The following is a 27,480-nucleotide window of genomic DNA, read 5'->3' as shown; positions in this document are numbered from 1 at the left end:
AGGAGTGTTCAGCGGTCCTTTAGAATAAACTGCCTAAAAAATGACCGATCCGGGCAGTTTTACCATTCCATGTTTGATCGGTAGTTTGTCGGTTAGTAACGCTATAGCCGACCTAGGTGCTACCATTAACTTGATGCCTTATTCTTTTTGTGCAAAGCTAGACCTGGGTGAGCCTAAGCCTACTCGCATGAGCATTTAGCTTGCCGACCGCTCGGTGAAATACCCGAGAGGTATAGTTGAGAATATGCTTGTGAAGATCGACAAATTTGTGTTTCCTGTTGACTTTGTGATCTTGGACATGGATGAGGATAAAAATGTACCACTCATCCTAGGTCGACCTTTCCTAGCCACTTCTAGAGCTCTCATTGATGTCTGCACCGGCAGACTCACTCTTAGAGTTGGAGACGAGGAGGTGACCTTTGATATTGGGAGATCCATGCGCCACCCACATGATCATGATGATGTGCTCTACATTGATACCGTCAATTCTTGCGTTTGTGAGCACATACAGGACACGTGTGAGGAGTACTCTTTGGATACTCAGTTGTGTGTTGGAGGGATTTCTGACTTAGTTTGTGGACCTCTATTTAAGGAGTTGGTCTGTGGTGTGGATCACGAGCCTCCTGAGTGTTTAGAGAGGATTGAGGATGTTGATCGCGTTGCCGAGCCTAAGGCAAAACCTTTTATTGTGGACCACCATCTATTGAGCTTAAGGAGCTCCCGTCCCATTTGGAGTATGCCTTCTTAGAGGATGGGTCCCGCCTTCCTGTTATCATTTCTACTAGTTTGTCGATTCTGAAGAGGCATAAGCACGCGATCGCCTGGAAGATCATGGATATAAAAGGGATCAGTCCATCCTTTTGTACCCATAAGATCTTGATGGAGGAGGAGTACAAACCCGTGGTGCAGCACCAACAGCATCTCAACCCTAATATGCAAGACGTTGTGAAGAAAGAGGTCATCAAGCTTATCGATGCTGGATTGATTTATCCAATCTCTGATTCCCCATGGGTGAGTCCGGTGCAGGTCGTCCTGAAAAAGGGCGGTATGACGGTTGTTGTGAATGAGAAGAACGAATTGATTCCTACGCGTACCGTCACGGGATGGAGAGTTTGCATTGACTACAGCAAACTCAACGATGCCACGAGGAAAGACCATTTTCCACTCCCCTTCATTGACTAAATGTTGGAGCGACTGTTTGGAAAGATGTACTATTGCTTTCTTGATGGTTTCTCGGGATACTTTCAGATCCCCATCTCTCCTGAGGATCAGGAGAAGACGACATTCACATGTCCCTATGGCACATTCGCCTACCGGCGGATGCCCTTTGGACTGTGTAATGCCCCAGTCACGTTTCAGAGATGTATGGTGGCGATTTTTCATGATATGATTGAGGACTCCATGGAGGTTTTCATGGATGATTTTTCTGTTTTCGGGAGTTCTTTTGATCATTGTTTGAGAAAGTTGGAGAGAATGTTGGCTCGATGTGAGGAGGCCAACCTTGTTCTTAATTGGGAGAAATGCCACTTCATGGTTAAGGAGGGCATTGTGCTAGGGCATAAGATTTTCCAAGCGGGGCTTGAGGTTGATCGAGCTAAAGTTGACACCATTTTGAAGCTCCCGCCACCGAATTCGGTGAAGTCTATTAGGAGTTTTCTCGGTCACGCGGGATTTTATCAGCGATTCATAAAGGACTTTTCCCAAATCACCCGCCGATGACAAAACTCCTCGAGAAGATGCCCCGTTCGTTTTCTCCTCCGAATGTCTTTAAGCATTCGAGCTTATGAAGGAGAAATTGGTGAATGCCCCTATCATGGTTTCCCCCGACTGGTCCTTACCTTTCGAGTTGATGTGTGATGTTAGTGACTTTGTAGTCGGGGCGGTCTTATGTCAAAGGCGGGATGAGCACTTTCACCCGATTTATTATGTGAGTAGGACACTGAACGATGCGCAGGAGCATTACACGACCACCGAAAAGGAGCTCCTTGCTGTTGTCTTCGCATTCGATAAATTTCGGTCTTATCTTGTCCTTTCTAAGACCATTGTGTTCACGGATCATGCAGCCCTTCATTATTTGTTCAGCAAACAAGATACGAAGCCGAGACTTATTCGATGGATTTTGTTGCTGCAGGAGTTTGACATTGAGATCCGTGATAAAAAGGGTGCTGAGAATGTCGCGGCCGACCACCTCTCCCGTCTTGAGTGCTCAGCTTCATCTATTCAAGTGGAGGTTCACATAAATGACAATTTCCCCACGAGTTCCTTATGCATATCGAGACACGGGATGAGGATCATCCTTGGTTCGTTGACATTGCGAATTTTCTTGCTAGTGGGATCGTGCTTAAGGGTCTGACTCACCAGAAAAAGAAGAAATTCTTTTCTGATGTGAAGCATTATTTTTGGGAGGATCCTTACTTGTTTCGTGTTGGTGCCGATCAGCTCGTGTGTAGGTGTGTGTATGGTGACGAGGCTCAAAATATCTTGAAACACTGCCACGAGGGCCCGACCGAAGGACACCATGGAGCCACGTCCACGGCAAAGAAGGTCTTTGATGCCGGTTTCTTCTGGCCAATCATCTTCCGTGATGCTCATGACATGGTGCAGTCTTGTGATGCTTGCCAGAGAGCAAGCAACATCTCATCACGAGATGAGATGCCCCAGCGACCGATTCAGGTCTGCGAGGTTTTTGATGTCTGGGGCATCGATTTCATGGGACCTTTCCCGACTTCTTTAGCCATCGTTACATCCTAGTAGCCGTTGATTATGTTTCAAAATGGACCGAGGCGCAAGCCTTGCCCACAAATGATGCTAGGTCGGTGGTGAAATTTCTGAAGAAGTTGTTCTCCTGCTTTGGTACCCCTAAAGCACTGATTAGTGACCGAGGGACACATTTTTATAATGCCCAGTTGGAAAAGGCATTGTCCCGATATGGTGTCCATCATCGCTTCTCTACACCATATCACCCGCAGACGAGTGGGCAGGTTGAGGTCACGAATCGGGGCATCAAGAGGATTTTGGAGAAAACGGTTAGTCAGAACCGTAAGGATTGGTCCGAGAAATTGGATGACGCACTGTGGGCTTTCCGTTCCGCCTACAAAACACCGATCGGTACGACACCGTTTAAATTGGTGTATGGGAAGCTTGTCATCCACCTGTTGAACTCGAGCATAAGGCATATTGGGCATTGAAAAGTGCAAATCTTGATCTTGCATGAGCGGGTAAAAACAGGATGGGTTAGTTGCATGAGCTTGAGGAGTTGAGAGGCCAAGCTTATGAGAATTCACGGATTTACAAGGAGAGGATCAAAAAGCTTCATGACGCCCGGTTGAAGGACCAAAAACAATTCCAAGTGGGCGATCGTGTTTTGCTTTACAATTCTCGCCTTCGTTTATTCCCGGGGAAGTTGAAATCCCGATGGTCCGGCCCCTTTAGTGTGAGACAGGTGTTCAAGTACGGTACCGTTGAGATTGGCCATGAGGATGGACGCACCTTCAAGGTGAACGGTCACCGTTTAAAACACTATTTGGGTGAGCCGGTCGAGACAGTTTTGGAGGTTGTCGACCTCTACCCCATGATCTAGTGTGGGGAGTGTGAGTCTAGCTATCGACTCCGTCAAAATTTAGCATGTTTAGGAATTTGTAGATTTTGCGTGTTTGTTTTATTCTTGTTTGTTTTCGAAGAGTTAAGCTATCTTTGTAGATTTTGTGATTTTATTTACGTTTGATTTGTGTAGACCTTTGTTCATGACTTTGGTTTGTGATGGATGTTATTTGGAATGATGATATGGATTGTGTTTGTGTATTATGTTGTTTGGTGTGGCTTGTTTTGTCTTGCTCTATTGCAGGTGCATGTTGTGGATGTTTATTAGCATGGTTGGCGTTGCATGGTCTTCCCTGTTGACCCTCCCGGGTCTCTTGTCTGGCAGCCTTGCGGTTTTCAGGGGAGTTTTCTGTTCTCTCTTTTGCACTTACTTTTATAGTTGTTTGTTGTGCAACGAGGGCGTTGCACAATTCAAGTGTGGGGAGGGAATTTTGGGAATTTTATGAATTTTGTTTGTCTAAATGTTAAATTTTTTGCAAAACTCCTAAGAAAATTTTTGTAGCAAATAATAACCACTAAGCAATTTTAATTCAACTTTAATTGTTTTGTCAAAGCATAAATCTTTAAGACATTCAAGCCGAAAATCTTTAAAAAGACATACCTTTAAGCATGACAAACAAGATTCACATTCTTACCTTGCAAAAGTTACCCGTTCCGCCCGTTTCATGAGTTGGCCTCATCATATTTTTTCTCATGTTTTTGCGGGTAATTGAGTGAGCCGAGTGATTATTGTAAGGTAGAACTTATTTTTGGGATTGCATTTTAAAACCATATATATATACATGGCATAAACCATTGAGGAATTTAAGATAAACCCTTTGTCTAGCCATTTTTCCACTTATAGTAGCCCATGTTTGGCCTTTTCTCGTGTTTTTATTATTTCGCCCTATTTTTATCGCCACTTAGTCATATAGCCTTTTATATTTTCACCCATTTTTGGTTAGAAATCCGGTTCGGCTAAGTTAGTTATTTTTTGTATTTCATTTTTGTTGTATTTTATTCACTTGGGAACTTTAGAAGCGCAATGCTTTCTCCCAAAGTGAAAAGTTTGTATGTAGATATTTATTACTTTTGGTAAAAAAAAAAAAAAAACTTTGGAAGAAAAGAAGAGAAGTTATGAAGTTAGTTCATCATATATTAGGTGAAACTTGATTTCAAAGAGCAATTTTGGGTTCATTAGCTCTTAGCCCGTTTAAACCATTTGGTTTAGTTAGGTAGATTTCGTTTTGTAGCTAACTTAGTTCCGGATTTTCTAGCCGTTTAGCCACTTTTCCCAAAAATTCCTTACCCTAACCCTAAGCCAAGTTATAACCCTCGAGTACTCATGTTTTATGCCATGTATGTGTCGGTTTGATTTGACCCTTAAACAAGCCTATGCTTTGCTTAGTCATCGTCTTGGCATCGAGTGTTCTTAACATGCACTATTACACGCATGATCACTAAAAATAGCCGAGTGTATGAGTGAACATTGTGAGGTTTGCAAGGTGGGAATGTGATGACAAATTGTGATGTTCTCTAGATTATGTCTTCATTCTTATTAGGCTTGTTTGGACATATATACAATGCTTACTTGATTTATTAAAGAATTGAATGATTATTGCTTGCGGGTTATTATTGCTATTGTGGAGTTTGTTTTATTTGCTTGAGGACAAGCAAAGTTAAAGGGTGGGATGTTTGATGTAACACAAAGTGTACATCGTATTACATCGAATTATCTTCATATTCATCCCGAACTCTATGCAAATTCATTATTTTAGGTACTTATTTGAGTTATTTGTGAATTTGCAGGTCCGGGCGCCCGCCCGACAAAGAAAACATGAAAAGATGGCGTTTCGGGGACAAAAACAAGCAATCTGCCAGACCTGCACGCCCATGCCAGCCCGTGCATGGGCCCGTGCCAACCTGGAAATGTGCCAGTGCATGTTCTACAGCTGAGAAAGTTCAAAATAACCAGCCCGTGCATGCCCGTGCCCGAACAGAGAAATCTGACTTTTTGGTCAGACTAAAGCAATGGGTTGACTTTCCACATTAGTGCACGGCCGTGCGTGCCCGTGCACCTGCCCGTGCCAGACGTCCAGAATGCATAAATACACTTCCATTATCCTCATTTGAAGGGTGGAGCCTTAGGGGAATTCTCTGAATTGCTGGAAAAATTATTGTGTGTGTGTTAGAGAGAATTCAAGGCCTCCATCTTTGTGTGATCATCCTTTCAAGTAGCAATCATCATTCATCTTAGTTTGCAATTTCTTGTTCTTAACAATGCTTTGTAAGACTACTTTGATTTTGTTTGTTGTATCAAGCCTTATGGGCTAATACTTTTGTTACTTAGATTATGTTGAAGCTTTTACTTATGTGATATTTATTTATGCATGATTTTGGCAAGTTGGTGTTCTTCAAGTTTATGATATGTTCTTGAATAAAGTTTAATGGTTGAATGCTTGTTTTAACTCCTAGTCTTGTTAGTGATAGATGCTTGACCATAATATGTTGGAAAACTATTTGTTAAGTATTTGTTTATGAACTTAGCTTGTATATGCATACTTTGTTCATATCACTAAGTTAGGAATGACTAGTGGAAATTAATTTGGTTATGAATTTTAACAAGCATGAAACCTATCACTTGATATTGGAAAATTGTATGGTGATAACATGATTCTTTGAGTTGGTTGATGTTTGCTAGAGATTAAGGCCATAATCCTTAGTTTATATTTTGCTAATTTAAAAGATTCATGTGTTTAACTAGTGTTCTTGAGCTTGTCTATTTTACATGATTTTAGGTGGTTAATTTGTTGTTTTCATGCTAGCTTTCCTTTAATTATGAGATTAGGTAGTTTTGACAAACTTACTAATCTATGGTTATTATCTTGAAAAACACCCATCATGATGTTTTGTTAGTATTAGGTTGCCTTGATTGGAATTTGATATTGATGCTTAATACATGATGTTTGCCATTATCATTGTCATTTTGTCACTAAGTGTAAGTGGATGCATAGTCTAAGTAGCCTTGTTTGGATTGATTGTTAGTTGTACTTTATTTGCTTTGTTATTGTTATATGTTAGTTTAGTAATTTGAAAAATCAATTTGATTGCTTGTTTGGTTAAATTAATTACAAAGATTTATTATCAAAAGTTCGCCGTGTCCATGGATTGACACTCGGTTCTTACCGATACTTTGCTACAAACGATAGGTACACTTGCCTTTCGTGTGTGGTTTGGTTTTTGGTGAAAACCATTTTTAAAACCCGATTTGTGTGAAACTTTTATTTACATTTTTATATATATATTCACACACGTCACTAACATAGATTTCTTCCTTTACTTTCCCATACAAGAAAGCAAACTTCACATCCATTTGATACACTTTGAAGTTCATGTACGAGGCGTATGCCAGAAAGATATGAATTGCTTCTGATCTGGCTACCGGTGCATAAACTTCATCGTAATCAAGTCCTTCACGTTGCCAAAAGCCTTGCACAACAAGCCGGGCTTTGTTTCTGATGATAACCCCCTTGTCGTCCTTTTTATTCCAAAACACCCACTTCGTTCCGATTGGTTTCTTATGTTCTGGTTTCTTCACTAGCCTCCAAACATTCAGCTTCTTGAACTGTAACAGTGCTTTTTGCATGGCCTCCACCCAAGAATTCTCTTTCAATGCAACTTTGTAGTCCTTGGGCTCCACCTGTGAAATAAAACAAGCAAAAAGACATCTGTTAATGGTACCAGAGGTATTGCGTTTTTGAATGCCAGCGGGCGGATCTCCAATGATGTTCTCAGTCGGATGTCGTTGATGGATCGGTAACTGAGGAATTTCCTCGACATGCTCGACTGGTGTTGCTTCAAGCTCAATGGATAAGCTCTATATGGGATGAAATACAGTGGACACATTGACAGGAGCATGTGGTTGAGGATTGGTGGGGCCCTCTTGTTGATCAACCAAATGTTCTTGTGCAATGGGAACTTCCCATAGGTTGTCATAGAAAGGTACAACGATGGCTGGAACTGTTGTTGAGTCAGTGCTGCCAGAAGCTCCAAACTGAACTGGTTCATTCTGCACATTTACTTGAACAGTTTCCTTAGCAGATCCATGATTATCTTCATCAGAGAGAGGTGTAGGAACCGATTCTGGTGGATTTATCGCTTGATCAGTCTGAACATTCTCTACATGTTCTTCCACATTGTCAGCAGACACATATGAGTCGGTATTTGAATCAGAAGCATCTTCGATAGTGGGCATCTAAGTAGAAAATGGGGAAGGTTGCACTGCATTAAACTCAGCTTGTTGATTTACTGCGGCAGGTGCATTAAGTACTGGTGCGGGTGCAGCAATATGAACATCTGTCAGACCTCTCACTATGGCATGCATCAAAATAAGCTTATCAGCTTCTGCCTGAGCTGGTGTTGTCACAACGGTGGGAATAGGAGGAACAACCGGTGTTGTATACATTCCTCGAAATTTCTTGAACAATCCTTCATAGTTGAACATCCAATTTGTGCATCAGTAGAGTTCAATTCTTGCCAATCAATGTTGAACGATTCCAAGATTGTTCTGGTTTTCTTGTTGTAGACGCGATAAGCACTTTTTTCAGCTGAATAGCCAACAGAATAACACTCATCCGCCTTTTCAGCAAACTTGGAGGTTGTAGCAACATTTGTATGGAGCACAGTGCAGGGACATCCAAACGTTCTGAAGAAGTTAACCCTTGGCTTGGTTCCATAAAAGACTTCATAAGGAGTCTTATTTAATCTCTTATTCAGCAACACACGATTCTAGGTAAAGCAGGCAGTATTGATGGCTTCACCCTAGAAGAATAAAGGAAGTTTGGAGTATGAAAATGTTGTTCTTGCAGCTTCAACCAATGTACGAGTTCGTCTCTCAGCCACCCCATTTTGTTCGGGAGTGTAAGGAGCACTGAATTGACGAAGGATCCCTTTGTTGTGGCAGAAGTCGTTGACGGTCTTGTTGCAGAATTCTGTTCCGTTGTCGCTTCTGATGCACTTGACTCTTTTATCGGTTTGATTCTCAACCAAAATGATGAACCTGAGTAGAAACTGAGCCGTCTCATCTTTGTGTCCTAGTAGGAAAGTCCAACTAAAACGCGAGAAATCATCAGTAATAACCAGACAATAGGCTTTTCGACCTATTGCCATTTGTTGAATGGGACCAAAGAGGTCCATACGCAGCAGTTAAAGAGTGAAGCTTATGGAATTGACAGTTCTGGGTTTGTGAGGGAGTTTGTGCTGTTTGCACTTTGAGAAAGATAAACATTTTTCAACACAATGAAAAGATTTCACAGGCAAACCCCTCACATGGTCACCTTTAACCAACTTGTTCAAGTTCTTAAAGTTGACGTGACCTAAACGCCAATGCCACAAAGATGAATCATTCTCCGAGGCCTTGGATAACAGACAAGAAGCAGAGCGCATTGTATAATTGCTTCTCATGTTCAGAATGTAAGCATCATTGTGCCTCGGAGTACGCAACAAAATCCATTCTTTAAGGACCTTAAAACCTGGTTTAAGAATGAGACATTCATATTCTGTAAAAAGAGGACAAAATTTCTTATCACAGAATTGGGAGACACTGAGCAGATTGTGGTTGAGCTGTTCCACAAGATTGACTTCATCAAATGTCAATGTTCCATTGGAGACCTTGCCTTGTTTCGTGATTTCTCCTCCTACGTCACCAGCAAAGGAAACATGTCCGATGTCGAATGGTTTGATGTCAAACAACAGGGACTCATCTCCTGTTATATGTCGGGTACAGCCACTGTTCAAGTACCAAATACTATTGACAGGCCTTCCAGGCCCCAAGACACACTTTTCTCGGGAAAATTAAACAGAAAATCACTAAGCTTAATTTTATGACTCTTAAAAATATAATCTTTTGGGGAATCAGAATCTGAAGAACAATCCCTCGAGGAACTTGAGTTAAAATTTCCTTGGTTTTGGAAAGGTTTTCTAGAGTGTCTTATCTTTAGTTTGGACTTAACAATAAATTCCTCGGTGTGTTTCTTGTTGAAAACATTTGAAGGGCCCTTTGGCTTTTCAGCTTTTGAACCCTTTGCCAACCTCTTTCTTTTTCTTTGAGTTAGCCAAAATGGTTTCTTTATTTTCTTCCCACTTTTGGGTTTGAAATCCGTCTCACTGGAAGTGGAGTGAGTTTGGTTAGACATTTTCTTAGCTTTGACATTAACTTTAGGAAATGTCTGACCAAACACACTAATAAGTTCTCTTTGTTGCTTGTGCGAGTTCTTGCAATGTCTCGCAAGATGAGATGGATTTCCACAAACGAAGCAACACTTTCGTTGGTTACACATATAGACATCATAATCACTGAGATATGTGGGATTGGGTGATGTGGACTTGTTAACATGTTGGTAACCTCTATCTGACTTACAATTGTAAACATTTGAATGATGAGTTGCAAAATAATTTAATTGCCTAGGTTTCTGTCGAGAGTAGTAATAGGCACTATCAAATTGATCATAAAATTGAGAACTATATTTACAATTTGTATTTTGAGAAAATGAGGTTTTCCTTGTTGGCACATATATATAGGAAATGCTTGGTTTTTCATTTTCAAAACAAGGTTTCTGATTTCTCAAGTTCTCAACATGATGATCAGTTGATGAGCAGCTAGAACTATTCTGTCCATCAACCTTAGCTTCGATTGTTTCATCAAAAATAGTTTCACAATCCGAATTAGATGAAGAACATTCACTTTGATTACAAACATCTTTACAACTTTCATCACTAGAGGTTTCACAAAATACAGCTTTTGATCTAGACACCAAACTTCCCAACATTGATTCACACACTTTATTACAAACTGGATTGTTAATAGTTTTAGTTAGATCCACACAAGATTCAAAACGTGGTTCTAACTCTCCTTTTGGCCTACAACCCAAGTTAACCTTCCCACAATCATCATCATTTACATCACCTGCTACATAAGACACATTGAAGTTAGATTTATCAAATGATTGAACTGGAGCAATAGTTTGTGGTACTGCAGAAACAAATTTCATAGGTTTTGGTATTCTACCAACCCCATATGACATTTCTTCCTCGGGAGAAATATTATAGCAAAAGTGGGGGCAAACTGGTGTAGTTGTCATTCAAAGGTGGTGGTACGACAGTGTAATCGTACCCCAGCCCCGCTTTCACTTTAGTACTTCTCTGGGCTCCAATAAGATCATCTAATTTCTCAGATGACGCTTCAAATCTTTCAAATTGTTTTTCTTTTTCCCTTTTATTAGAAGCATCAAGTTTTAACCTTTCAATCTCATCTTTTAATTCATTAATTATGTTTTTATAATATATAACATCATTCTCCTTTTGAAAAATTTTAAGTTTAAGATTTGCCACATCATCACGATGAGTTTCAATCTTCTCAACGTAAATCTTGTCAGCCTTCACATATTCAGCATTTAATTCACGAAGTTTTGCATTTTCTTTCAAAACTTCATTTTGATGATGTCTATAATATGTGAACTTATCAATGCATGCTTTAGAGCAAAGATTTTGATTTACCTCATCGAGGGGTGATGCATCGGAACTTGCAGCAGAGGATGAAGAAGCTTCATTATTTGCAGAAAAAGCCATGCCAGCCATGTTTAGTGGGTTGTTTAGCTCCTGAAATCGAACATCCCAATCCACAGTCTGGATCTCCATTTGGGAGACAAGGGCTCTTGAGGTTAAGCTTGAGCTGCCCTTGTGTGGATAGCCTCCTATTCTTGGAGCAGAGCTGCTTGGTTTGTGCACTTCATGCTTCTTCCCGGCTGACTTACTGTTCTCTTCATCGGTCACCTCAGTCACTCAAATATCGTTTGCTGGTTTGGGAGGATTTGTGCACTCCCTCGCAAAGTGATCCATTTCAGCACAGTTGTAGCATCAAAGCTTGTCCTTGTCAAAACCAATTCTCTTCTGATCAGAAGCTTTGAAGTTGTCTTTCCCATAAGTCTTCATGAAGTTGGTTGCTCTTTGAACAGCCATGGCCATTTGGTACTTGATGTCCATTTTCTTGAAATTCTTTTGATTAATGTCTTTCAAATCTCCAGTCTCAAATTGTGGTGGCAACAAATTCCTTTGCATCAACTCTTCGTGAATTGACAGGAATGCATGAACGATTGTGACGTTTGAGTCATTTAACAATGGGAGAGCTTCACAGTAGCTTGAGCTCTTACTTGGTTGGGGCTTTGACGATGATGAAATATCATGAGCTTTTAAGGCTTGTTCAACCGCACTGTCAACTGCCTTTTGAAATGAACTTGAACCAGATGAGTCGAACTGATTGCCGGTTGAGATAAAAGCAGTTGTCTGTGGAGGCACACTTGAGGAGTACTTTGTAGTGGTCACAGGATACATGTTTTGTTGGGTTTTGCTTATGAAGGTAGTGGGCATAGATGAAGGAGTACTCACTCCAGCTTGATTCAGAGAACTTAGATGATTATTCATTCTCATTTGCTCATCCATTTCAAATGACTTGATGGTGGATATCAAGTTAGTGTTTGTCATCATATTCAGGTTAGTAGTTCTCTTGATTGTGACCGTATTGGTACTCCAGCTGTACGGCAATGAATTCATCAACTTGTGGTTGACCTCAGCGTTTGGAATGTTGACGCTTGCAGCCCTGATTCTTACCATCAACTTCTCAAATCTCTTTACCAAGTCCAACACAGCTTCACCTTGACGATGGTTGATCATATTGAATTCTTCTTTCAATAAGGCTTTCTTGTTTTCCCTAATTTTAGCACTACCCTCAACCTTCTCAACAAATGCATCCCACAACCCCTTGGCACTTATGTGTTCCCGTAGAGTTTCATTGATCTCATTTGAAAGACAAACGGTTAAAGTGAGATATGCTTTCTTGTCTTGTGCTAATAAGTCCCTTTCATTTTGATCATAATTTTCAGGAGTCTTAAGTTGTTCCCCAGCTTGAGTGACAGTCACGGGAACATGAGGACCCTGTTCAAAGCATCTCATTAAGTCAGAGTCACTCGACGAGATAAGGTTCATGAACCTCCATTTAAAATTGGCAAAGTTAGCATCCAAGGTCATGTACTTTGGAGGCTTTGTGGGTGTTCCCACTTGTTTTTCTAACATCAAATACCCCTTCAACAACTCAGAATCAGTGCTCATCATGATCTCAGCAGTCTTAAATACTTAACAGCCCTTAAACAGTTTTGAATTTTTAAAACGGTCAAGAATTTCGCGCGAAACAAGTTTGTGCGAAGCGAAAAAGTTTCAAGCGAAGCGAAACTAATTCTGATGAACAGTGAAGCGAGGCGAAATCCTCTATGCGAAGCGAAACGCCAAGCGAAGCAAAAAGCTAAGCGAAGCGAAAGGCCAAGCAATGCGAAACCCCAAGCGATGCGAAAAGCTTATGCGAAGCGAAAAACTTTCTTATGCGAAAATAGTTCAGTTTCTAGAATCAATCTTTCTTGGGATCTGTCCACCTAATCTTGTCAGTTCTGGTCAAAGGCTGTTACACTGATTTCCATGCCATGCGAAGCAAAAAATTTACTTGTCAATTTTAACAATTTAAAAAACCCGTAACACCTATTTTAACATTTTTAAACCCACAACTTTTAGATCTAAGGTTAGTACACTTGTTGTTTTCACCAAGAACACACTCTAAGACATGATTATCAACTTGAAACCGATTCTTTTTGTCTTTTTGTTGTTTTTGTAACTTTCTTTGCAAGAGACTTATCTTTCTTCTTCTCAAGATCAAAACCCAAGGTTGTGATCCAAAAACCCTCAACTAGTGAGCCGAAGCTCTGATATCAATTGTAGGTCCCGTGGCGGGTGGATCTAACAACTATCTTTGGATCAACCAAACTTAGTGCTAGCGGAAATTACACTAAGTCACCTAAGTGGTCTCGGATCTTGAGAGAGTTTATACTCGGGTTTCGAGATATATATATATATATATATATAGAGAGAGAGAGAGAGAGAGAATACAAGTATGTAAAAGTTGGATAGTTTGGCAAAAAGGTTCTCGTTTCTCATGGCATGCTCTCTATTTATAGAGGAGCATGCATGAGAAGTTATATTATTTCCAAATGCCCAATGGGCTTGATTATATTTCCTTTGGGCCATTCCTTTGGGCCTGTTACATACAAAAGTGGCCAAACAGCCCAAATACATAACCGAAACAATACAAAAGACTAAATACATAAAAAGGGACCTAACACGTACGAACTCACAAACCCCCAAACCGCCGAAGCCACCTCACAACCAATGAAAATGAGATCCGTAGTTTCAATTTCTGAGTCACAAAGGCCACATAACCGAAAGGAAACGTGAACATTTCTTCTTCGTAACACCTCTTGGGTAGGAATTTTTTCCATCTCCGTCCTCCAAACATGAATTTAATACTTTATTGGCACCCATTTGCTCCACTCCATTACAAAACTATTAGAGTTTACAATACTAGCTACATCATAAATAATCAATTTATATAAAAATAATTAGTTTAGAAAATGCTGAATATTTTTATAACAACCTAAACTTTTTTTTTAAAGCCAAAACTTTAAAAAATGATAAATATAAGTAATTTGCTACTAACAAACTATACAACAAACTATCCATCGCATTATCCTTTGATCATGTTTATCCCTTATACACATCACTCTATTTTTAGGTGTTTACTAGATATATCATAAATAATAAATTTTGTATACATTATATATAATAAAAGAAAATACAGCTTAACTAACTCACGCCTACCAGTCACCACCACCACCATAAAACTCATCACTTATAAATGTTTTAAGACACAACTCTATCATCGTATTTAGTGCACCAGAAACTGAAAAAAAAAAGAAAATAGAAAAAAAGGTCTGTCCTTGAGTATGGCCGGAAAAACGTCCAGCAACACAGCCGGCAAGCCAATTCGTTGTAGAGGTAATATTCTCTTTAACCCATGCATGCATCAAAACCATAAATCCATGGAGTTAGTTCGAATTAAAGAAACAGAAAAGAAAAGAAAAACTAATAATATGTAATTTGAAATGTGAAGCTATATATGCATGCCGATCATCTGTAAAACTTTGAGTTTTGATTATTTTTTAATTCCTATAGCGGCTATTGCTAGAAACCCGGGTGAGCCTTTGGTGATTGAAGAAGTGACGGTGGCCACACCAAAACCTCGTGAGGTTCGGATCAAAATCATATGCACTTCTCTTTGTCCCGTGGATGTTACCTTTTGGAAGTCCAAGGTACAACGTTAATGATTTCGAAATAATTTCTTTTTTGGAACGGCAAATTTCATTAATTCTAACAACCAGCAAGACGCTAGAAACCAAAAAGGTTACTAAAAAAAACTACATAAATCTTTCCAAACAATGCTTTTATATCTAAAGAAAACTTAAGGTTTTTATATCTTCCATCGTTTTGACAAGACACGCCGGTTTGTGTGACAAAATATTTCGTTTCGCGTCTTCCAAATATGTACACCAACAACTTGCGAGAATGATTACATATTTCGAAATCAAATAACATATATTTTTGTCTATTTACATTCGTCGGCTATTTTGTTGTTATAATATAGTGCCCTAGACTGACATCATACAAAATACTTTTTAAAAAAACTCTATTTATGAACGAATGCCTATTCCATGATTTCCATCAAAATTTTTAATAGGAAAAATATATTATCATATTTTGAAAATGAAAATTTGACTTAAAAATTTAATGGAAATTCATTGCCGACAAAATTCCACCTAGGCGTTAATTTGTTGTTGTAGGACCTATTACGGATGGATGTTGAAATTTAAATACATCACATGGAGGGACGAAGCTTTATAGTGACCCGGGGTCTCTCTGTCTTTTTTTCTATAGTTTAACCCCGTTAATTTTCTTCTGAAAATTGTTACACGTAATGTAAATTTATCATTTATGTCGAAAATTTTGAGTCTGACCCCCGCTTATGAAAATTTTTGTGTATTGAGTTCGTCTCCTGTGTTTTCGTCCATCCTTCGCCAAATATCACATGATTAATAAAATCATATAGAATATTGGATTTCAAGCGATTTACAATGAAAATAAAAATTGAAATAGGCTAAAGAAAGAATGAAATAACAATCATCTTGAATTAAAAACTAATAAGAACAATCATCTTGTTGTAAGCTTCCCTTGCATGTAAACAACTCTCCTAAAGAATCAAATACTGTAAGATTCTGCTAACTCTTTGTATTTAATATACTCTGCCAATCATCTGTCAATGCATGCTAATTATTGTATTAATTTTCTTTTGAACTTTTTTTCTGTTTGATGAAGCATCCTCCGTCTATTTTCCCCAGAATACTCGGTCACGAAGCAATGGGGTAAGAATTTATCAAATTTAGTAACTCGCTATTTCAAAATGCATGAGCAGCATATTATAATGGTTTCATTTTATGCACAAATCAGGGTTGTAGAGAGTGTTGGAGAAGGTGTACATGAAGTTGTTGAAGGAGACACTGTGATCCCAATTTTTTTGCCAGATTGCGGTGAATGTACCGACTGCTTGTCCGCAAAAAGCAACCTATGTTCAAAACTATCTTTTAGTATTTCCCCATGGGTTGATAGAGAGGAGACAAGCAGGTTTACAGACATCAAAGGGGAAACCGTATACCACTTCATGTTTATATCAAGTTTCAGTGAATACACAGTGGTTGACATTGCTCATGTAACTAAAATTGATCCGGAAACACCGCCAGACAGAGCTTGCCTCTTTACTTGCGGAGTTGCAGCCGGTAATATGCAAATTTTTTTTTCTCATTATTTACTTTAGTATTATGTGTTTATCTCAATATTAGTCATTTTAGTAGTTACACAAGAACCTAGGCGGTTCATTTCGGTGTTGGCTTAAATGCTGTTTGGCCCGAGATAAAGGCCCTGTAGGAATATGGGTCACTTAGTATCTTAAAATTAATACAAATAATAACGATACTCTCGTTATTAACATTAGAAAATAAATAGTACAAATGCCGTAATACAAAATAAAAATAAACAATGAAACATATAACAAATATATTAATGAATCAACTCAAGAACTTCAAATGATAAAGTCTTCAACTTGTTATTCAGCAACATCTTCTTGTGATCCCCTGACACAACAACGACTTCTAGTAGTCTCTTTGGCTGCAAGAATGAGCAAAACAAAAGTTGACGGTTGAGGCTGAGGCACGTGTTCAACACGCTTCCCTTAAAACAGATTTCACGCCTCTACATAAGACAACGCATTTGTCTCCCAGGGTACAACAGCCGAAGCAGTTTGTACTGCCGGAGATGTCCACGCGCCCGAGGTTACATCAAGTAATTATGGTGTTAGAACTTGTGGAAAAAAACGAATGAAAATGTAGATGAATCGACTATAGAAAATCATCTCTATAGGTTCTCAACATATGGGTATTCAAGACTTTCTTCTTCACTAAGAACTCTTCATGTATACATACATTTTTCCTTGTATTTTCAAGCTTATATTTTTCTAGCATTATAAAAAATGAGGCACATAGCCTACTATGTATAAGAGTTATGGATGGTGAATAATCTCTCTTAATTAGAAATTTAATTAGAGACATAAAGTCTAATAAAAACTAATCAAGTTCATAAAAAGCTCTACTCAAGAGTTTTTCACCATATGAAGATTTTAATATTAATATAAAGTCTAATAAATCAAATAAGTGACATAAATAATTTAATATTAATAATATAACAAATTTCCATTCACATTATCCAATTTTTCAGCAATCCCCCACATGAATGGAAATTGATCAAAACAAGCAAAGTATCCAATCTAACCTCAACAGTTGAGTATTGCAGGATAGGTAGGTGTTAGCTTTGAACCTTCCTTTGTGAAGTACAATTAGTCTCCTAGCGGTTAGTAGACACGGTGTCCTTGAATAAACCCCCATTGGTGTAGGCGATAATACACTTCACACAATACTCTCCCTAGCCGGGCACATCCCCTCATTGTCGTGTCCATTATGATCCTAGAACACTAGCCTGGTTCTGTGAAAGCTCTAGGAATTGCGCACCCCACAATTTCATTTGAAGCGACCCCACTTCTCTTTCACATATGTGATTATCCTTAAACCATTAAAAGCATTAAGGTTATAAATCATTAACCATACATTATGCTTAGCCTAACAACATGTCACTGTTGTTATAGGAATGGACTAGGAAGTAATTAGACTCCTCTTTTTAATTTAGGAGGATATATATATTAGCTTATGTGTTAAATTATACATAAGTTATGCCCCCACAGTGACCACCCTTGGATATATAATTAGGTTGTTCTATTGAACTTAGATCTGGGATCTCCAGTCAACTAAGTTAGGTTTTCCTTTATATACCCTTTCTTCATGGGCTTTAGTTTCATTCCACAACATGATCTCTACTAAACCCTCAGGTTGTTGGATCCATAACATTATCGTTGACTTTGTCTAGTCACCACAGATAACTTGCGTAGTTGAGATCAGTTGTCATGATGTGTTCTTAACATATAAGTTAATTTTGCCTAATGTCAACTTTCTAAGACTATAACCTCAGTGGCCACCTGAATCTGGTTATAATATTTGTCTTTGTAAGATACACTTATCATTAAGGCTAACACATCTCCGTTATGCACTACGACCTTTTTATCCTCCACTTAGTTGTGTGTTTGCAATGTTAGATTTGATTATACAATAATCCTCATTGCTAAACCTTCCAAGTTTAAATGCAAGACACCTCCACATTTAAGTGCTATTGGATAACATCATCCAACTTTTGAACGGGGTAAAGAAGGTTCTTCCTTTTAACACAAGTTTGATAAATCATATCAATTACCATTTCTATATACTTCTAAATAGTAGTTTCTTAAATGGCTTTCCCCCACATTTCTTGCATTTTGATATAGTTTGTTTAACTTTACTTATGAAGACAACTCGAAACTCATGATTTGAACAAGACGACCGCGTCTTTGTATCAATGAGTTCATCAATGCTTACTAATAAAGTAACACATTAATAAGTTTGCTGTTAAATATCACCAAATTAGAAGGATTCTAAATCACCCTCTAAGACAAACCTAGAAATTTAAGATCTTCTTAAGATCCTCAGAAGATGCATCATTCTGATTCTTCACAGCCATAATATTATTACAATATCACTTTCAAACATTCACCCCTTAGCTTAGACAAACTTATGAGACTTATTTACAATCCCAAAACGTTAATATTCAGGAAAGTCTCACAAGTTATTGTATATAGATCATACATAATTTTTCATTCAATTAAGGAACATAACTCTTTTTCCTTTAACTTCAAGGCTTCACCATTAACTTATATAGACTTTACACGTAAGTCTTAATCCAAATCATTTTGATGAATACATTCATCACCAACAAGATGAACATTACTCATCTACAGTAACTATTATGTCGAGATAAAGTCAACTTGATTGACAATCAAACTTTTGGAATTTACATTTGCATAAAATGATTTATACATTTTTAAGATACTCTCCCTAAATAAAGACAAACTTTCACATAGTTCAAACAAAAATGGATGGGAGTAAAAACATCTATATGTTCATTGCTATTGTAAGCTTATCATAATAAATCTCTTAAGATTTATTTAAATTCACTTACAATAGTAACATATATTTCTTTATATATGATCAACGTATTTATGATTCACACTCGGTGAATTTTCAAAGATATAATCCTTCAATAATTTTCAAGGATTTCAAATATCTCATCAACATATATTAATTCATATATTATAATTCATACTTACTGAACTTCCAAGAAGTTTAATTTCTTCTTAACATACATCAGCTTATATGTTATAATTCACATTTAATGAATTTCGAAGAAGTTTAATTTCTCATTAACATATATTAATTCATATATATGTTATAATTCATACTTAGTGAATTTCAAGGATTCAAATATAATATTCTTGTATATTTCATTTTAATACACTCACCATGTTCTTCCATGAACCTCTCATAATGTAGTTATACATTTGATGTCTCATCTTAGACTTTAGTCAATACCATAACTCTCAAGTTGTTTCTTATGCAAATTCTTCTTTCACTATCCGTTTAAAGTTATCCATTTTATGTTAAAATGCTGATTTATTTCGTTGTATAATTGCATGTGTTATCCGAAGATATTGAACACAAAATAACAATACAACCGAGCATACAAAAAAAAGTGTAAAACACTTTTTAAAACTAATTCAAACGGATAAAAAGACGACATCTAGGTAACAAATCTCAAAGTGTTATTATCTTCAACGCATTCATTGTCCGATCAAAATCATCGTAATGATATCCTTTTATGCCACGACTTGAGGTACTCCCTCAATAGTTCTTTATGAACTCATAAGGATAGGATCCTCATTTTCATCTTGAAACTATATACTTAAATAATCAAAATTTCTCCAAAACAACAACAAGGTGTTAACTAAAAGCACGTTGTGAAATTTAACAAAACTTATGTTCATAAGAACACCAAGTTTTTATTTGATCGTTTTTATTCTATAAAATAATTTGTTTCTTTTGAAAAGATTTAAAACCGTTGGTTTCACAAAAGAAATCGACTCTAACACGCACGTTAGACTATTAAAATGTTTAGACAAGCGTTATTTAAAGTTATAAAATAACTCTTTCTAATACACTTATTATTAGAAAAATTAAACATTGAGACAAAACATTTTTTAAACTATTTGTTTTTCTATGGTATAGCATGAAAACTTTAGTTCATAAAACCTTATTAGCCCAAGAGTTACCTCATTAACACATAGTTAAAGTTTTCATTGACACTTAGTTAAATCTTCCATTAACACTTAATTAAGGCTATGATTATTGGTGACTTAATGAGAGGAATCTTAATAGACACATGAAAGTCTCATATGTACTAGTTCATTATAACCCAAACATGGAAGTCTATGTTTGTATTTCACCAAAATGCATCCAATGGATGTCTCCGTGCACTATTTTCTAACACACTCGTTAGAAATAAACGATTACATAAACCGTTATAAAACTTATTGGTTCATAAAAATAAACCAAATCTAGCCCGCTTATTAAGAATTAAATGATTACAAAAATCATTATGAGGCTTATTAGTTTATATAAAATAAACTACTTCTCACACCCGATTTAAGAAACGAGACATTTGGACAAACATTCTAAACCATAATATTTATAACTTGTAAGAATTTCAAGCACGCATGCTAGGAATGAAACATTTACAAAATGTATTGTTTATAAAATACATCCGGTCTAACATGCACGTTCGAGAATTTAATGTTCACAAAGAACATAGATTTACACCAATAAACCTGGTCTAACATACAAGTTAGAAAAAATAACGATTGAAAAATCGTGTTAAATCGAACGATTGAATCATAAATCATTCGTCTTGTATCATGGTATAGGATTTAAGATTGTATCACATATCTATAAATCCATACACAATAATTTGTACTACATGCATATTTTCAGAAACACATATACAAGATTGTCGCAACAATCACGAAATAATTTTAATATTTACGTGAACCCAATATCCTTAGTAAAAGGTTTAAGATTGCCTTAACAATCTCTTGAAAATCTGTTTTAAGATTGTAGGAATATGGGTCACTTACTATATTAAAATTAATACAAATAATAACGATACTCTCATTATTAACATGAGAAAATAAATAGTATAAATACCGTAATACAAAATAAAAATAAACAATGGAACATATAACAAATATGTTAAATGAATCAACTCAAGAACTTCAAATGATAAAGTCTTCAACTTGTTATTCAGCAACATCTTGTGATCCCTCTGACAAAACAACTTCTAGTAGTCTCTTTGGCTGCAAGAATGAGCAAAACAAAAGTTGACGGTTGAGTCTGAGGACGTGTTCAACACGCTTCCCTTAAAACAGATTTCGCACCTCTACATAAGACAACGCGTCTGTCTCCCAGGTTACAACAGCCGAAGCAGTTTGTACTGCCGGAGATGTCCACGCGCCCGAGGTTACATCAAGTAATTATAGTGTTAGAACTTGTGAAAAAAAAAGAATGAAAAGGTAGATGAATCGAATAGAGAAAATCATCTCTATAGGTTCTCAACATATGGGAATTCAAGACTTTCTTCTTCACCAAGAACTCTTCATGTATACATACATTTTCCTTGTATTTTCAAGCTTATATTTTTCTAGCATTATCAAAAATGAGGCACATAGCCTACTATGTATAAGAATTATAGATTGTGAATAATCTCTCTTAATTAGAAATTTAATTAGAGACATAAAGTCTAATAAAAACTAATCAAGTTCATAAAGAGCTCTACTCAAGAGTTTTTCACCATATGAAGATTTTAATATTAATATAAATTCTAATAAATCAAATAAGTGACATAAAGAATTTAATATTAATAATATAACAAATTTTCATTCACATTATCCAATTTTCCCACAGGCCCAATCCGTGAGTTAGGGGGTGAAAAGCCCAAGTAGCAACAACAAGTTGGATGTGGACATTAAGGGGAGTGCTTAAGGAGTTTTTAATGGGGTTCTTTACATGATATCAAGAACACGACGAATAAATGAATTATTGAAGATGAAACATGTGAACACAGATACTTATGGTGTTGTTCTATTAATTAGCACATTTGATAAACTAATAACCATTTATACGTTTTTCAAAGGAACACTAGTAGATGAAAATGTAATCCTTATTTCATTTCGGTTTGCTGTTAGTTTTAATGTCTTTCGTTATTTGTCAGTACGTTTAACTTTGTTTGTTTTTAGTTGGTTTTGTGTCTAAGCCCCTTTTGGGCAGAACTGATGAGGCCCGTTAGGGGCTGTCTTAGTAGTCCCGTAGTGGACTTGTTTAATGTTTGTTTGGGCTGCTTGCCAACAAACAAATATTATCATCAGATATCAGATGCATGAATATAGGGATGACAGTTACAAACGGTTATCTCATAACCATTCTGTGAAACATCGCGTCCTTTCAAGTAGTATAAATAGGATGAACAAACAGGAACTTGGATTGATTTGAAACAACGTATGTTAATGTTGATGCTTACACAACCTCCTGAATGTTTATCTATTTATACAACTTGAAAGGACGCGATGTTTCACAGAACGGTTATGAGATAACCGTTTGTAACTCTCATCCCTATATTCATGCATCTGATAGATAATATTTGTTTATTGGCAAGCAGCCCAAACAAACATTAAACGAGACCACTACAGGACTACTAAGACAGCCCCTAAGGCGCCTCATCAGTTTCTGCCCAAACGGGCCCAGACACAAAGCCAACTAAAAACAAACAAAGGTAAATGTACTGACAAATAACAAAAGTCATTATACTAACAGCAAACCCAAATGAATTAAGGATTACATTTTACCCCTTAATTCATTTGTCCTTCAAGTTCTTCACTTGTTTGGATCTTCATTAATGAACATGTAGGCGAGGTCGTCTTCATTCAGTTCCTCGTTATCCAAATCTGGCTCCTTTTTAATTTGAACTTGAACATTCTTTGACCCGATTGATCCGTAACCGGGTGGAAAATCTCCAACTGTACTTGCACTCCCCATACTTGGTTTGCATCTTTCTTCCCTTTGTTTGTTTCCCAAAACTTTGCATCACTTTTAACAATGTGATAATACCAATCTCTCTGATCGTGAAATCTCCCACATGGCTGAAGATTCCCAAGATTGTGATAAGTCGGCAAGGCCAAGTGATGGCGTGAGGCTGATGGGTGTTTAATTGTTATGTATGGATTTGGTTGAGGGTTCTTTTGGGGCTAAACCGGGCATGACAAAGGATAAAATCGCAAGACAGGGAAAAGGGATTGCTTATGAAGCGGGAGTTAAGTCGTTAGGGTTTAAAGCGAAGAGACCAGTCACTGGAATGCTAGGGTTAGGAAAGAGAGATGTTCGAGTTTGATCTTGGAGGGTAGAAAATAGTAAAAAACCGATCAATGGGAAGACCGAGGAAACCAGAGGTAATATGTCTTCGTTGCCAAGAAAACCGGTCATATCGTTGCATTCTGCCCAAGCAAGTATGTTGATGATTGTGTGATACCACCCGGGATTAATTTTTCCGTTATTGGAACAGATGGTAAAAACCCTAGTGAAATTTGCTATGTTGATTCTCATGCCAAAAATCACTTTACTGGTAATAAAAATTTGTTTGTAAAGTTCAAACGAATTTTTGGAATTCAAGACCAAGAGAAATCATGAAAGTTTGTGTTTTCTCATGGTCTTAGAGAAGTAAAAGTACCGGTTGATGGAAGGTTAAAGAAAATCCCATGTGTTATTTATAACCCGGAAACAGATAAGAACATCTTAAGTATGAATTATTTGTTGTCTCAAGGAATCGAGACGATGATTCTTGGTGATCGGTGTGTGTTGTAAAAGATGTTCGGGGGAATAACAGGTTGGTAGAAACTTTCGGTGAAAGAAACGAATCTGAATTGGAAAAAGATTACATGTGTTGGTTTTATAGTCTAAAAGGGCTGAATCAAGTGATGAGTCGGTGACCAAAGCATATAATCGGAAGTTCGACGAGATTATGAAGGAACTTGGTTCGTTTCATGAAAAAGAAATTAAGTTGGAACCGGAAGAAGAACCCGTAAAGAGGAATGAGCTTGTTTTGTGAAGGCAAAGAAGGCTTTGGCAAGGTATTTGGAAGCCGTCAAAGAAAAACCTTATGTTACACATCATATCCTTAGAGACGATGTTTGGAAATATGTCTCAAATGATCCTTATTTGTCTATTGAAGATTTGATGAAGATATCTCACGGGAAAGTATTATAGACTTTCTAGATTTGGTGAAAATACATGAGAGGCTCATTAAGACTGAACAAGTATTTCAAGAAGAATTCGATAGATTAATAAGTTGGTTCGTGAAAGAATACTTGGAGATTGAAAAGCCAGAAGAAAGCTTACCGATATTGGAAAATGGAAAGAAATTTGATCTTTTGAATTTATACGTTTTGGTAAATATTGAAGGTGGTTATAAGCACGTAAGTGAAGAGCATAAATAGGATCTTATGGCTATTCAATTGGGATGTGAGTTTGGTGATGGAAAGAGTTTGAAGTTGGCCTATGTGAAATATCTCGATTTGATAGATTGGCATTATCACATTGTTAAAAGTAATGCAAAGTTTGGGGAAACAAACAAAGGGAAGAAAGATGCAAACCAAGTATGGGGGAAAATAGCACAAGTACAGTTGGAGATTTTCCGCCAGGTTATGGACCAAGTGGGTCAAATAATGTTCAAGTTCAAATTCAAAAGGAGCCAGGTTTGGATAACGAGGAAACGGATGAAGACGACCTCGCCTAAATGTTCATTAATGAAGATCCAAACGAGTGAAGAACTTGAAGGACAAATGAATTGGGGGGGGGGGGGGAATGTAGTCCTTAATTCATTTGGGTTTGGTGTTAGTTTTAATATCTTTCGTTATTTGTCAGTACGTTTAACTTTGTTTTTAGTTGGTTTTGTGTCTGGGCCCGTTTGGGTAGAAACTGATGAAGCCCGTTAAGGGCTGTCTTAGTAGTCCTATAGTGGGCTTGTTTAATGTTTGTTTGGGCTGCTTGCCAACAAACAAATATTATCAATCGGACGCATGAATATAGTGATGACAGTTACAAACGGTTATCTCATAACCGTTCTGTGAAACATCGCGTCCTTTCAAGTAGTATAAATAGGATGAATATTCAGGAGGTTTTGTAAGCATCAACATTAACATACGCTGTTTTAAATAAATCCAAGTTCCTGCTTCTTCAATATATATTGTCCATATATTGTTGTTATATTTGTTGGTTGATTATGGTGTCCAAGAAATAGAAGTTTGATCGCAGGCAGTAAAGATTGAGGGGTCTAACAGAAAATACATAATTCTTTCAGGGGTTGGTGCCGCGTGGAAAAAAGCAAACGTGGAAGCCGGGACATCAGTTGCTATATTTGGACTGGGAGCAATTGGGCTAGCGGTATGATTGTGTGTGCCAGTATATTTTTCAAAACCTTTAAGCTTACACATAAAAGCTTCAATAAACTTAATGGGACATAATAAACACATACACACACTGCAGCATTTTTTTGTCTGATACAACGAACCTATAGCGACGATCATGACATATTTCTTATGCAAGTTTCCTTTTTTCTAACGATGATCAGGTCGCTGAAGGAGCAAGGCTATGTGGAGCTAAGAGGATCATCGGTGTTGATGTGAACCCGAACAAGTTTGAAATAGGTAATTTCATGTAATATGCATTCTGAATCGTCTGGTGATCTAGTTTTACTTGGATTTGATTAACAAAGGTCTTAGTAAGTGTGACTACCTATTTGTATCCATAGGAAAGAAATTCGGAGTTACTGATTTCGTGAACTCGCGAAGTTGCGGGGACAAAACTGTGAGCCAGGTAACTTAACCACTAGAGCCATGGTTTGTGCTAGTTAATTAGGTTCTATTTGTTTATATTCATTATGTGTGCAACTCCCTTTCTAAGGAGATGCACAAACATAAAATGAAAATGTTGAATGACTTAATGCATGCTTGTTTTTCAAAGTCATGTGCACTTTAAACTTTGTTTCATTATGAAAGTTTTAATGCAATTAACATACAGTTGTTGTTTGAAACAGATAATAATCGAGATGACCGATGGGGGTGCCGACTACTGCTTCGAGTGTGTAGGTTCGACGTCACTAGTGCAGGAAGCTTATGCTTCTTGTAGAAAGGTCTCTTTTTGTTCTCTCTCTGAATTGAATACCCGGTAAATAGCAAAATTTTAAAAGAACAGGTAACACTGTCCTTACGTTAGCTATAGTATCTACTCTTCACCCCAATTACGCGCGCAATTTTTCATCTCCATATTGATGGACTTTTGTTTTGGATCTTAGTATTTTTATGATGATCATTTTAGCCTCACAGTAATAAATATTACATGGGATACTGACCTCCATGTTTTTTCTTCATTTCAAGAGTGAATATTATGCACTAATGAAAGTTTCTTTATCTATGAATGAAATCTTTAGGCATGGGGAAAAACAGTTGTTTTGGGATATAACCAGCCGGGGGAAATGTTGAAATTCGATTCTTACGACGTACTTGACAACGGAAGGACCCTAATGGGCGCCCTGTTTGGAGGTCTCAAACCAAAATCTGATATTCCAATCCTCATAAAACGCTACATGGCCAAGGTAGTATGCCTTTGCAAATTAGCAATCATTATATAAGACTACAACTAAGTTATAAATGTTGATGTTATTATTCATTTTTAATAATGTTGAGTGATGGGGAATGAATGAACATAATACTTTGTAATCTCTTTAAATAGGAACTACAACTCGATGATTTCGTGACACATGAGGTCAACTTCGAAGACATCAACAAGGCATTTGATCTCCTTCTTGAAGCTAAGAGCTTACGGTGTGTGATTTGGATGAACAAATGATCCAAGTTCATTACAACAAATGATTGTTCTTTACCATGAGTTGTTATTATTTGCATCATTTGTATTTAAATATGTAGATCCCGAAACCGGATCCGACAACGAACGGCTTTGTTCTTGATAAGTGCTCGAGACGCGTGTGGTATAAACAAACGATCGAACATATAATGTAAAGATAATAAAGGGTAAACGATCTCGTAACCGGTACAAAAGATTCATAATATTAAAACGAACCGATCCTACCCAAGGTGAGCTCCTAACACATAAACTAGAAGCTTTCCAGTTGAAGTTAAACGAGCGTTCGAAGCCCTCGTCTCGTATCCGGATTTCTCGCTGACATTAATTATTATCTTGACCGTGAATAAATAATGGGTTTCGTAATTTGATATCGCAAGTCACAAATATTAGCCTTACAAAATATGACTATGTATAGTTC

General features: G+C 37.2%; 1 protein-coding gene across 1 annotated transcript; it reads left to right on the top strand.

Annotated features, from left to right (window-relative positions):
* The first annotated feature begins 14,431 nt into the window (after positions 1–14,431).
* LOC143588272 (alcohol dehydrogenase-like 7) lies at positions 14,432–27,115 on the top strand. Its single transcript, XM_077069326.1, has 10 exons — positions 14,432–14,511; positions 14,689–14,825; positions 15,886–15,932; positions 16,018–16,343; positions 25,501–25,583; positions 25,771–25,846; positions 25,951–26,015; positions 26,236–26,331; positions 26,629–26,793; positions 26,931–27,115. Exons 1-10 carry the CDS (start codon positions 14,460–14,462, stop codon positions 27,045–27,047), a joined length of 1,164 nt encoding a protein of 387 aa, XP_076925441.1. The 5' UTR covers positions 14,432–14,459; the 3' UTR covers positions 27,048–27,115.
* The last annotated feature ends 365 nt before the right edge of the window (positions 27,116–27,480 follow it).

This window comes from Bidens hawaiensis, unplaced genomic scaffold (assembly GCF_021521415.1).
Source record: "Bidens hawaiensis isolate Kalapana, Puna unplaced genomic scaffold, B.hawaiensis_p1.1 tig00036293_1, whole genome shotgun sequence".
Taxonomy (NCBI): domain Eukaryota; kingdom Viridiplantae; phylum Streptophyta; class Magnoliopsida; order Asterales; family Asteraceae; genus Bidens; species Bidens hawaiensis.
Note: the sequence above shows the minus strand (reverse complement) of the source record. Positions and strands in the feature narration are given on the sequence as shown.

Coding starts and splice junctions, on each gene's coding strand:
- LOC143588272 (XM_077069326.1), top strand. CDS start 14,460: ATGGCCGGAAAAACGTCCAGCAACACAGCCGGCAAGCCAATTCGTTGT. Junction 15,933..16,017: donor CTCGGTCACGAAGCAATGGG/GTAAGAATTTAT, acceptor TGCACAAATCAG/GGTTGTAGAGAGTGTTGGAG. Junction 25,584..25,770: donor TGGGAGCAATTGGGCTAGCG/GTATGATTGTGT, acceptor AACGATGATCAG/GTCGCTGAAGGAGCAAGGCT.